The sequence below is a fragment of the Miniopterus schreibersii genome (assembly GCF_964146895.1).
Source record: "Miniopterus schreibersii genome assembly, chromosome: 8".
Taxonomy (NCBI): Eukaryota; Metazoa; Chordata; class Mammalia; order Chiroptera; family Miniopteridae; genus Miniopterus; species Miniopterus schreibersii.
Window position 1 is genome coordinate 702,725 of NC_138109.1, and position 12,817 is coordinate 715,541.

At 63.8% G+C, this 12,817-nt stretch overlaps 1 protein-coding gene across 3 annotated transcripts in view; it reads left to right on the forward strand.

Annotated features, from left to right (window-relative positions):
* Positions 1-6,575: 6,575 nt before the first annotated feature.
* Positions 6,576-12,817, forward strand: part of PRKCZ (protein kinase C zeta) — a 68,970-nt gene continuing 62,728 nt past the window's right edge. For 2 of the 3 annotated variants that reach the window (XM_081144254.1, XM_081144255.1), the window contains exons 1-3: positions 6,576-6,714; positions 9,894-10,015; positions 11,314-11,403. In XM_081144254.1, coding sequence (XP_081000380.1) covers positions 6,644-6,714; positions 9,894-10,015; positions 11,314-11,403 — 283 coding nt within the window. In that variant the 5' untranslated portion in view covers positions 6,576-6,643. Of the gene's footprint in view, positions 6,715-9,893; positions 10,016-11,313; positions 11,404-12,817 lie in introns of those variants that run through there. The other variant, XM_081144256.1, reaches the window with a different exon arrangement.

A 12,817-nucleotide genomic window follows, 5' to 3' on the forward strand; every position in this document is an offset into this window, starting at 1 on the left:
AAACATCTTCAAGACTCTGGGTGCCTTTTACCACCTTGCTTTCTAAAGTCGGTCCCAGCCACACTTCCTGGAGGGCGGTGTCAGGCCTCCTCCACACCCTGCCCAGGACGGATCACAGGATGAGGCCTCCACTGCTCCTTGCCCCTCGGCCTGTCACCCCGACCCAGGAGCAGCTTACAAGCAATGCCGGGCGTTGGGCCACTCCACCCGGGGCCACCGGCTCAGCCTTTGAGCAGAAGGGAAAGGACACTGGGGAGGGTGGGCTCAGCCAGGTGGCGGTACAGGTGGGTCCCCAGTAGGTGTGGCTGGGTGAGCCCGTCCCAGGAGCTCAGCTCCCCACCGAGGACAGACCCGCTTGGCCTGGAGCTAGAGACCTGGCCCGGCTCTGCCACTGCATCTCCCTGCGATGCTTCGAGTTAACCTTGATCCTGTCTGTCGTCATGTGGCTAAAATGACGCCACGGCACTGCAGTGGTTACCGAGGTTTTGGGTGCTGCCTCCTCAGACCCTTTGGGTTTTAAATATAATCCCAGGCAGGCAGGGGATGGGAAACTGGGACAGGCTCCACCGCTCCACGCCGTGTCTGTCTGTTCGTCCCCGGTGCTCTGACCCAGCTCCTCTTATGCCCTGAGGGCTTCGCTGTGCGTTGTGTCCCCAGTGGCCTGGGCTGGAGCTGGCTGTCAGGTGGTGGCCCAGCCTTGGCTTTGCTGCTCTGTGACCCTGGACAAAGCTTTGGGCCACCCTGACCCTCAGTGTCCTCATGCAGAGAATGGGGCCGTGATACCACAGCCTTGAGGGTGCCGAAGGTTTCTGAAGTGACGCCTGACACCAAAGGGACCTCCCAGGGTAAACCTGAAGGGCCCCCTTCCCAGGCTGGTGTTGGGTGTCATGCACTGGGCGTTGGGCAGAGCCGGGCCAGGCCCACAGCCAGCAGCCCCCGACCAACCCAGCAGCCTGGGGAACAGCTAGAGCCCCTTCCTCCTGCTGCGTCCCTCCCTCGCCCTCTACTGGAAACGCGCAGCACTGCGCTCGGGAAAGGAGAGCCCCTCCCGCCCAGTGGGGGAGCCAGGACGCTCCCCAACACCCTGCCGGCCCTGCGGCCCCCCACCATGAGGGACCCAGCCCAAATACCGCCGTGCAGACCCTCACTGTGCAGGAATCCATTGGTAATCACAGGTAGTAAATGGTGAACCTGGAGCTGAAGCAATAATTAGTAACTGGCAGGGAGATGTGCTCGGATGCACATGCACAGATGCATCTATAGAGACACATGCACACAGACACACACAGAGAAACGCATAGATGCACACCCAGGCCCAGAACCCGCGGTGATGCAGGCATCCCTCTCCCTCTCCCTCTCCCTCTCCCTCTCCCTCTCCCTCTCCCTCTCCCTCTCCCTCTCCCTCTCCCTCTCCCTCTCCCTCTCCCTCTCCCTCTCCCTCTCCCTCTCCCTCTCCCTCTCCCTCTCCCTCTCCCTCTCGGCAGGACTGTGCACAGCGAGACGGACATGGGGCCACCTTTGCTGACAGTTCCCGGGGCCATGTCACTGGCTCCCCCACCCTCCTCAGTGAGGCCCACGAATCCCCAGGGTCTGCTTCAACACTTCTGCAGCCTCACCAGTCCCACACCTGCAGACCACCCTGCTCCCTGAGGCCACAGGGCCTTTGCACAGGTCAGCCCTCTGCACTCCCCATCCCACTCCCCACATCGGTCTGATGAGTCCCACTGAGCACACACGGTGCCTGGCTTTCACCCTTCACCCGGAGAATCTCAAGGTCGTTGGAAAAAGTATCATCATAAAGCACATTTATCACAGAGAACCAGAGGGTGAGCCCGATGTGGCCTGGGGGAGGGGCCTTGGCTGGAGGCCATGGGGCCCCACGCTGCCCTCTGCTGGCCTGGCCACCCTCCGCCCTTCAGCCCTCACCTGGCCGGAAGCTCTGCCAGTTGACCAACCTGCACCTCCGCCCTCCAATCCCAGGTGACAGAGGGACTGGAAGGCTGGCCCTCCTCCCACGGGTCCCCCGCCGTCAGGAGAGGAGGCAGGTCAGGTCTGGAGGGTTCTCCTCTGCGCACACCCTTCCGGGTTGTTGAGGTTCCACAAAACCTGTGTCACTTTATAATCCATTAAAAACATGCAACACGCCTTTGCATTTCCCTTTGGGAACAATGGGTGTTGGCAGCTATAGAAGCTCACAGGGTCTTCGTGGAAAACATGGGCAAACAGAAGCTGCCAGAGGTGGAAAGGATCCTCCCTTAGCTGGGTCTGTCCTGGCCGGTGCCTGGGTCCAAGGGTCACCTCCCCACCCCGCCCGTCCGTCCGAGGCTCTGGGAGTCCTCACATCCAGTCTTTCCACTGCTGGCTGCCGGGGTAGGAGGGGGTAACCCTGCTCAGTGATCCCTGGAACAGGGCCCGAGGTCCTAGGGGGCTGGCCTGGTCCCAGCACTTCCAAGGGGGCTTCACCTATGCTTCATCCACTCGTTCACTCATTCCACAGTGTGCCAGCTGCCCGGAGACATGGGGACACAGTGGTGACCCAGGCTGATGGGGTCCCAACCCTCACCATGTCGGAGGGAGAGGTGGGGGGCAAGTTTGAGAACAAACACTCGGCCAGGTCACCAGGGTACAGGGCAGGCAGTGGGCACGCCTGCCTTCAGGACCACACCTGCTGCCCTTGAGGCCCCAGTGGGGGTGGCTCAGTGGCAGGAACCTGCCCTCACCCAGAGTCAATGTAAGGGCCTGGGTGGGCCAGGTGGGGGCATTTGTTTGCAGAGCTAGTTGGTGGGGAGAATGCAGAAATCCAGCCTCTCTGGGGGCGGAGGAGAGATAGTAGGGAGGGTAGGAGGGGACGTGGCCTCTTCTGGGCACCGCAGGAGACCCCTGTGCCCTCACCCCAGGCAGGGGCTGCATGTGGTCCCAGACCCAGGAGTGGAGCCTCCTCCAGGAACACCTCCTGGGACAGTTGCCTCCCCCTCCTGAAACCCCACAGAGAACAGTGACCCAGGCACCAGCCTCCAGAAGGGAGGCTCCCAGTTGGCACCCGAGGCCAGGCCAGTGCCCAGGGGATGCTGGATGCCTGTGGCTCCAACCCCAGCAAGGTTTTTCCTGGTTAGAAAGGGCCCTGGGGCCCCGGTTGGAGCATTGTCCTGTGCACCACAAAGGTTGTGGGCACCATTCCCAGTCAGGGCACATACCTTGCTTTGGGTTCGATCCTTGGTTGGGGCACATAGGAGAGGCAACCGATCGATGTTTCTCTCTCACATTCATGTCTCTCTCCACCCCAGTCCCCCGTTCCTCTCTCTCTCAAATCAATAAAACATGTCCTCAGGTGAGGATTTAAAAAAAAAGGCTCTGGGGCTCGACTTGGGCTGTTGTGTCCGGCGGGGCCTCGGCTAGGGCATGGTGAGAAATGGTGTCCAGTGGAACGGCCGCCCGCCAGCCTGTCCGCCTGCAGCAGCTTCAAGGGTTGGGCCACTTCCCTGTCGGGCTGGACACGGGGGGGTGGTGGTGGTGGTGCTGTGGGATGTCAGAGGACCCCCCTCCAGGATGGCCTGTGCCCATGGAGGTGGAACGGGGTCGGCTGAGGGGCCTGCACAGGGGCTGCATGTCACACATTTGCCTCCCTGGTTGCTGCTCACGTGGCTGATTCCTGTTCCTCTCCGGGAGTGCCACACTGCTCCCCTCACGTGGCAAACCCAACTGAGGGCCATGGAGCTGTGTGCCCATGCTGGAGGAGTCACCCACGGGTGGGGGTGGTGAGTAGACTAATAGAGGGGAGGTGGGGTGGGATCTAAAGGAAGTGTGGGCCTGGGCAAAGGTGCTCCTGGGAAAGAGAACGGCAGGTGCAGAGGCCTTGAGGCAAGAGGTAGGTGGCCAGGTGGCTGGTGTGGAGTGAGCCGGGGTGCAGATGGTGGGAGACGAGGGCAGAAAGAGATGGGGGTCCAGACCCTGCAGGGCCTGTGGGCTTTTCCCAAGAACAGTGGGGATCATTGGGGATTTTTGAGCACCAGACAGACGGACACAGACTGACTCATGTTTTAAGGAAATTGGGGCTGCTGCAAAAACCCCAGGGCAGAGGGTGGGGCCTGGCCCAGGTGGTCGCCATGGAGGTGGCAGGACGGCGTTGGAATCCGGAAGTATGTTGAGGGTGGAACGTTCCAGGTTTGCAGCGGGAGGGCGGGAGGCGTCAGAGGGAGGACGCAGAGGGGCCTCCCAGGCCTTCAAGTTGAGGACCTGGACAGGTGGTGCTGGCACCGTGGTGAAGAGCAGGGTAGAGGGAGGTTAGGAGGAGAGGTGTGTGTGGTGGGGATCAGGTGCAGGGGAGCCGTGGGGGCTTGGGGTGGCATTAGGAGCCAGCGCCTGCTGGGAGGAGGCAGCCTGGGGTGGGGGTGGGTGGGAGAGAGGCATTCTAGAGTGAGAGTTTCTAAGGGGATCCCGCAAGGGTCAATTAAGAAAATGTCTGTCCTGCCAGTGTGGCTCAGTGGTTGTGTCGACCTAGGAACTGAGAGGTCATGGGTTCGAGTTCCGGTCAGGGCACATGCCAGGGTTGCAGGCTCCTCGATCCCCAGCAGGGGGCGTGCAGGAGGCGGCTGATCAATGACTCTCATCGGATGTTTCTCTCTCCCTTCCTCTCTCTAAAATCAGTAAAAATGTATTTTAAAGAACAAACAAGTTTCTTCCATTAAGAAAAACCACGTGTGAGGGGTGACCATTGTATTTAATTTTTTTAAAAATTGATTTTAGAGGAGAGGGAGAGAGAGAAGCGTGGATTGTCGTTCCACTTACTTATGTGTCATTGGCTTCCTCTTGTATGGGCCCTGAGTGGAGATCAAACCAGACACGGTGGCGTCTGGGGGGCTGAGCGACGGGCCAGGGGGACCATCGTGGGTTTAAAACACAGGAGTCGTGGTGGGTGGGGGCAGGGCTCAGAGAAGGTGTCAGGAGAGATCAGGCGGCCTAAGGGATGCAGACAGACTCAAGGGGCCGGTGGGTGGAGGCGTGCGGGGTGCCTGTTTTTAGTGGGGTTTTTTGTCCAAGAAGGGAGAGTCCCCAGCACCTTAAGTAGGTGAGAGGTGGGTCGTCAGCAGGTTTCTCTGTGGCCGGGTCCAGGAAGAACACGGAATCTCTGACCATAGGGACGGTCCCTTTGGTTCCCCACGGTCCCTCCAGTGCCCAGCACCAAGGAGGCGCCGGGAACCATCTGTGGAATGAAAGAGTGAGTGAGTGAATGGGAAGTCCTCACGGGTGTCCAGGCGAGGGGTGTCCAGGTGGGGGCTGTCCAGGCGAGGGGTGTCCAGGTGGGGGCTGTCCAGGCGAGGGGTATCCAGGTGAGGACTAGCCAGGTGAGGATTGTCCAGGCGAGGGCTGTCCAGGCGAGGAGCGGCTTGGCAGGGAGTAGATGGGGAAGGGGAGGGAGGTGGGGGGGTGATGGCCAAGGACCGGGCTTGGCAGGGTGTCCGAGATGAGGGGCTGCAGACCTGGAGCCCAGGTGCGGTCCTGCTACCCCCTTGCAGGTGCGGGTCGGGTGGACGCAGCCGGTAAGGGGTGGGCTCCCCAGGAAAACTCAGTCCCCCATATAGGGGAGGGGGCCTAGGAGGCAGGTCCCCGAGGGCGCGGGCGGAGGGGCGCGGACGGCGCCTGAAGGCGACCGCCAGGCCCAGCGCCAGGGGGACGCCGCGAAGGCAGAAGCGGCCGCGGGCAGCCGGGCGGACGCAGTGTCCTCGCCCAGGCGCAGAGCGAGCGGCTCCGGGCGCGGACGGGCCTCCCCCCGCGGGCCGTGGGTTCCGCCGGGGCTGCAGCGGGGCTGGACTCCCTCCGCCGGGGCCTCGGGCGCGGCCTCCGCTCCTCCGGCCTCAGTCTCCGCATCTGTAAACGGGCCGCCGGGGGACGCGCCGTCGGAGCGCGCTGGGGACCGCGGGGGGGGGGGGGCTGAGCTCGGGACCGCAGGGGTCCCCGGGGGAGGTCGCGCTCCGGTGTCCGCCCGGCTCCCCGAAGGTCAGCGGCGCGCCCTCCCCGCTGCCCCCTAGATGGGCGCTCGCCCTGGCATCGCCCGGGGCTCGTCGGCACCGACGGCTGCGGTTTCGAGGCGGCCGATCCCGGCGCGGGAGCTGGGTCCCGGTCCGAGCGCCCCGGGCGCCGCCGCGAGGGCCCCCCAGGACCCGCGGGCCCCGGGGTGCGGGCGGGCGGGCGGGGAGCGCGCCGCCGAAGGTTGCCGGGCAGAGCCGGGGCGCGCGCGCTCCGATTGGCCGCAGGTGGGCCCCGCCCGCCCGACAGGTAGCGGCCCCGCGCCCCGCCATTGGGCCGCGGCCGCGGGGTCCCCCGGGGATTGGCCCAGGTGGCGGCCCCGCCTCGCCCTCATTGGCCGCAGGTGCCGCCGCCCCCGCCCCGGGACCGCCCGCCCCGCCGATTGGCCGCCGGCTGGGTCGGCCATGTTCGGGCCCCCCCCCCCGGACGCCGCGCCCGCCGCCCCCCCGCGCCCGCCCCGTCCCGGCCGCGCAAGTTCTGCGGAGTTGCCGGGACCGCCGCCCTCGGGCCCCGCGCCGCGCCCCGCGCCCCGCCGCCCGCGCCCGCCGCCCGCGCCCGCCGCCCGCGCCCCGCGCCATGGCCCGAGCGCCCGGGGCGCAGCGCTGACGGCCCGGCGGCCATGCCCAGCAGGACGGGCCCCAAGATGGACGGGAGCGGCGGCCGCGTCCGCCTCAAGGCGCATTACAGCGGGTGAGCCGCGCGCCCGCGGGAGGGGATCTGGGCGCCCCGGTCCCCGCGTCCTGACGCTCCTGCGCCGGGAGGGCCCCGGGCGCCCCCGGCCCCCGCGCTCCCTGCGCTCGGACTCGCGGGGCGGACGCCGCCTGGAAGGGCCGCCGGACCCCGAGCGCTCAGCCTTCTGGGGGCGCGCCCCGCGGGGAGACTCCTAGCGCCCCGGCTCCCTGGTCCTCCCGGCGAAAGACCCGGGCGGGGCGCACCTTCCCGACGCCGACGGCCCCGCGGCCGCGCTCGGCGCCGGACTCGACCTGCCCCGCGGGGAAATGGGCGAGCGGCCGCCGAGGGCGCGGGCGGCGGGCCGGGGCCGCGGGAAGCCCCGGGGGGTGGGGGGTGGGGGCGGCGCCGGAGGAAGAGCCGGGCGCCCCTGCTGCTCCCGCCCGAGTGGGTCGGAGCCGGGTCGCCGCTGCCCCGGGCGCTGGGTGGGGGTGACCCCGCGCGTGAACTCGGCGGCCCCCGAAGCTGCGGCCCGTGGGGTCTGCCCGAGGGGCGCCGCCCGGGCGGGTCCTCAGGCCGGAGGAAGGGCTTCGGGCTCTTGACCTCCCGGGTGTTTCTGGTCTGGGGTCTGGCGTGAGGTCCCCCCTGCCCCCTGCGCCGTCCTCAGCCGGGGTGGGGGGCGGTTGGGGGGTTGGTGGCAGAGCCCGAGCGAAGGAGGGTTTCTGGGGGAGCCCGCCGGAGAAGGTGGGGGTCCTGCCTCCGGGATGGGAGGCGGGGCCGCGATGGAAGCTGGACGGGGGTGCGGCCGGGCGAGCTGCGGGTCGGCCGCGGAGCCTTAGAGTTGAGAGCCGGGGCCCGGTGAAGATCAGAGGTGACCCTCAGCGCGAGGGTGTCCGCGCCCAGCCCCGCCGCGGGCGCGCGTGGGGGGCCCCGGGCCTGCGGCATCCCTGCCCCCCCCCGACGGCCGGCGTCCCCCCAGGACGGCCGCGGGCGCCGGGCGGGGGCGCGGGGCGGGGGCTGGTGGGGGGCGTCGCAGCCCCGAGTTGTGGACCCGCCGCCCGTCCGCCCGGCTGCGGCCCCCGGGGAGCGCTTTGGTTACCGGGGGTAACGTGACCTGTTGAGTCGGTTTCCCGGGGATGGGGCCGCGCCCCACGCGCCGCCTTCCCGGGCTCGCTCCTCCCGCTCGGCCCCTCTTCCCCTCCGTCTCCCTCCCCCGCACTGCTCCCCTCCCTCCCGCACCCCTCTTTCTGCCGAGGGCTGCCCCCCGGGTTCCTTCGCAGGCCCAGCTCCTCCCTGGCGGCCCTGAGGCTGGGCAGGAAATCCCCCCCCCCCCCCCCCCCCCCCCCCCCGAGCTCAGCGCTCAGGGACCCCAACCCCGAGGGTCCGGGTCCGATTCTGCACCTGGACGAGGTGGCTTTTGTGCAGCAGGGCCAGGGGCTGAGGGTCAGGCACGTGGGAGACCCCGTTGGTAAAGAGGGGAGCCCCCCGCCGCCCCTGGGGGGCTCCTCCCGGTCCCCGTGCCCCTCCCGCTGTCCACGTCTCCTTCCCACCCAGGGGCCCTTCGGAGGGTGTGTGGTCACCAAAGTCTGAGTGAGGTCCCACGGCACCTGCATTTTTCAGGTGTGTTTTTTTTTTTAGGGTGATGCTTGGCGGGTTTGGGGACGCCCTGCTTTCCTAAGGTCATAGAAATAAATGATCCTGAAGTCGGGCCTTGTTGCGGTTGGGTGGGGAGGGGCCCCTGATGCTGGGTGCTTCCAGTGTTGGGGTCCTGGGGGTGAAACACTAGCTTCCATTCGGAGGTAGAAAGCAGGGGGAGGGTCTTGGGGCAGGGAGAGGTCAAAGGTGAAGGGATGGCAGACCCTGACTCCCAGAGTTCCTGGGGCAGGAGGGCTGTGGGCACTGGGCCAGGTGACGGGTGTGCCGGGCAGTGAGGGTTCCAGGTCTGGGTGACCCCAGGGTGATGGGGGAGACGGGGGTGGGAGCTTTGTCTCTGGAGCCCTCACTCATGAGCCATGTGCCCCTTCTGTGCCTCAGTTTCCCCATCTGCTGAGACACTACAAGCCATGGTGACGACAGGCTGGGTCTGTCCTGGGGGACCGCTTGGGGTGCTGGGGGCAGGTGCTGAGGGTCTGTGAGCAGACGATGGCCAGTTCCAGGGTGAAGGGGTGGCAGTGGGGGGCCGTGAGGGTGAGCAAGGCCTGTGGGCGGGGCCCTGGGCTGCTGTGTTGAGCCAAGGTGCTGCCCACGGATGGACGAGTCCTGGAGCCTGGTGGCCCTGGGCTTACTGTCCTGTGGTCAGAGACTTTATAGCCACTAGTTTGGTGGGATTCAGGAGCCAGCGGTGCTAACACCAAGCAGCCCCCCATGTCTGTGGTTTGGGATGTTTCAGAGCCCGTCAGATTTTTTGGGGGCTCTGCACCCTCGGGATGTGAAATGTGGGTGCCTTTTCCCCTCAGCTGCAGCCTCGGCTCTGAGGGTGAGCTTCCCACGCAGCTTCTGCAGGCACGTCCCCCTGAGTCAGCGCCTTCTCTGCCCTCTGGTGAGGGGACAGGACTGGTGCTTGTTTCAGGGCATGGGGGGGCAGAACTGTCCGCTCCCGCCTTCCCCTTCCCCCCAAGGCCAGCCATCCGAGGGTGACCCAGAATCCCCGAGCCATCTCCAGCCTCCCTGCGTCAGCGCCCCATTTTTGGATGAAAAGAGAAAAGGCAATAGCACTCTGTGACTTGGCTTTTCAAAAAAAATCGTGCAGGAGGCAGTTGAATGGTCCCTCTGGGGCGCCCTCAGGTCACCCTGCCCCTCCCCAACCAGGCCCCCCCTTCCTGAGGCCCTTAGTCCTTGGATGTGACCCTCTTGTCCGCACTGTCCAGGTTTGGGGGACGACTTAATGAAGTGGATGCTCTTGACCTGAAGGGCCTGTGTCCACTCCCACCCCCCACGTGACCTTTTGGGCAGAACTGGAACCTGGTGCCTGGGCCCCTGCTTGCCCGCCTTCCACTAGGGGGCGCGTTCTGCCGTCCAGGCGCCAGGATAGGTCGTCCTTTTCTGCGCAGGGGCCTTGGTGGAGCTAATTTAACAAAACTGTGGTCAGTGGTCCTGGGAAAATCTCATTTATTTAGTCGATAGTTCGGTTAATCAGTAACCCGAGTTCAATGTGACTTACATATGCGCCCTGGTGACTTGCCCCGCCCTCTCTGCCCCAGGGACATCCTCATCACCAGCCTGGATGCCGCCACCACCTTCGAGGAGCTCTGTGCGGAAGTGAGAGAGATGTGCAGCCTGCACCAGGGGCAGCCGCTCACCCTCAAGTGGGTGGACAGCGAAGGTAGCCCTGGGTCACCTGCCATCAGGGGGTGTCTGGCTGCCCCCGCCCTCCATGGGGAGGCGGAAAACCACCCGGCAGCTTCCCCAGTGGGGGCAGGGGTCTGTCCTGGACAGAGGTTGGCCGTCTGCGGGAGGGTGGGGGTGGGCAGGTGAGACACCCCCCGGGGAGGACTGCAGGGGTCCCGGCCCCACCGTGGGCTCATCCTTACCCTTCTTACCTGACCCTTGGTCTCATGTTGGGGGCTTTCCTGTGGGTGATTTGGAAGGATGGGCTCTCCACTTCTCAGGGAAAGTGTAGCCAGGCCCCCCTCACTCTGATCCCTCCGTCTCTGTTTCTTTCTGTCTGTCTCTGTCTCTGTCTCTGTCTCTCTGTCTTTGTGCCTCTGTCTGTCTCTCTGTGCCTCTGTCTCTGTCTCTCTGTTTCTCTCTGTCTCTGTCTCTCTGTGTCTCTGTCTTGTTTCTCTCTGTCTCTGTCTGTCTCTCTGTGTCTGTGTCTCTGTCTCTCTGTTTCTCTCTGTCTGTCGCTGTCTCTCTGTTTCTCTGTCTCTCTGTTTCTCTCTGTCTCTGTCTCTCTGTGTCTTTGTCTTGTTTCTCTCTGTCTCTGTCTGTCTGTCTCTCTGTGTCTGTGTCTCTGTCTCTCTGTCGCTGTCTCTCTGTTTCTCTGTCTCTCTGTTTCTCTCTGTCTCTGTCTCTCTGTCTCTGTGTCTGTGTCCCTGTCTTTGTTTCTCTCTGTCTCTGTCTGTCTCTGTCTCTCTGCCTCTGTCTCTATGTTTCTCTCTCTCTGTCTCTGTGTCTCTGTCTCTGTTTTTGTTTCTATCTGTCTCTGTCTCTCTGTCTATCTCTCTCTGTCTCTCTGTCTCTGTCTCTGGCTCCCTCCCTCCTACTCCCTCACAGTCAGACACACCCCAGAAAGCTGAGGGGTTGGGAGACTGTCCAGGAGAGACCCCCTTCCCCGGGATGACGGTGACCGTCAGCTGTCAGCCCAGGACGTGGGGGAGCATGTGCCTGTTTGGGTTCCCCGTACAGCGGTGGACGACCAGGAGCCTTTCCCACCGGGTTGGGACTGACCTAAGAGGAACATTCTGGGTCCCGTGCGAGCCCGGAAGTTGGTGAAGCTTATCTCTGCGGGTGGCTGGCTGGGGCTGAGGGTGACCTCGCCTCCTCCTGCGGTGGTTTGGTTCTGATGTGGGGCCTGGGCTGGCTGTTCTGGGACCTCCCTCTGCCCTGGGGGGATTCGCGTCGAGGGGACCCCTTTGCCTTAGGCCTGCTGTGGCCTCAGCGCCGTGTCTTGCCGCCTAGGTGACCCCTGCACGGTGTCCTCCCAGATGGAGCTGGAGGAGGCCTTCCGCCTGTCCTGTCAGCACCGGGTCGATGGGCTCATCATTCACGGTCAGTGTCCCCGGCGTGGCGGGCGTGGCGGGCGCGGCAGGGTCAGGGGGCAGGGCTCTCCGGGGCCGCCCTCTTCCGTCTGGGGACACGGGAGCTCATCTTTGCCAGACCACCCGGGGACTGGAAGCCACATGGGGGTCACAGTTTAAAATCTTAGGGCACCAGAGAATTTAAGGTGTTGAGCCTAATGCAATTTGGATTCCTTTTTTTCTTTTACATATTATTAACCCAAATAAAAATCGCTCTTATTGCTAGAATCCGTAGGGTGTGTCTTCTCGCTGGCACTGAAGCCTGGGTTCTGCTTATGAGTCCTGGGGGCCAGTGTCCCCATGAGCCTCAGAGCCGGGCCGCTCAGCTGCCTGCAGTTCTCCCGGAGCCCCAAGGGTTTGGACCCACAGCCCGGGGCAGAGCAGGGACCGTCCCGCAGCACTGCTCAGGGACACACCGGACCTTCCCTGTGGCTTCCCGGGCTCACAGCTTTCCCCAGCCTGTTAGGCTCAGAGCTGGGGTATAAATCAAAATACTGTCATTCCAGTTCTAGTGGGAGGTTTCTCACTGTGCTCCCCACACTTCCGGGGTTTTCCACCGGATGTCTGTGGGGCCCAAGAGCGTGGCTCCAGCAGCTGTGGCCGACTAGGCGCGTGGCCGACCAGAGCGTGAAACTGGTCACCGTTTTCTCTAACGCTGGGTTAATAGTTGGCTGAAACACCCTATTTTTGTGGCTCTTTCTATAAACATGGTTTAGATTTGAAAGCTCTCCTGGTCCACTTTATCACTGTGGTGTAAGCACATTTACGGCACCTTCGACATTCACAGCTAAGGTGCTTTAGAAGTTCACTGCTTCCCAGGTTAGGAAAAAGATTGTTTTAGCTTAGTTTTCGTGCTTCCTAAGCTTCTGTTTTAATAACTAACCGAGGAAGTCCTGCATATTTGACAACCTTTAATGGTGAACTTGAGTACAGAGACGCGGAGTGTGGCGAGCTTTCAGACGCTGGGTTTTTTTATTGTTAATCTTCACCCGAGGATATCTTTTCCATTGCTTTTTAGAGAGAGTGGAAGTGGGAGAGAGAGAGAGAAACACCGATGTGAGGGAGACACATCGATCGGTTGCCTCCTGTACGTGCCCTGACCCAGGGCCAGGGATGGAACCCAGCCCAGGCATGTGCCTTTGGCTGGAAATTGAACCCGAGACCCTTTAGTGTTCGGGCGGATGCTCTGACCACTGAACCAAACCGGCCAGTGCCAGACATCGGTTTTTATAGTAATGCTGGGTCTCCCGCTCCATGTTAACTTGGCACCCGTCAGGCTCTGTGTCCGCATCCCTGACGGCTCCGCAGACGTCCCCGTGCCTTCAGAATTCCTGTAGGAGGGACTTGGGTTCCCAGGTCTTTGCCTCCTTGAGCGTCTCCCAAAA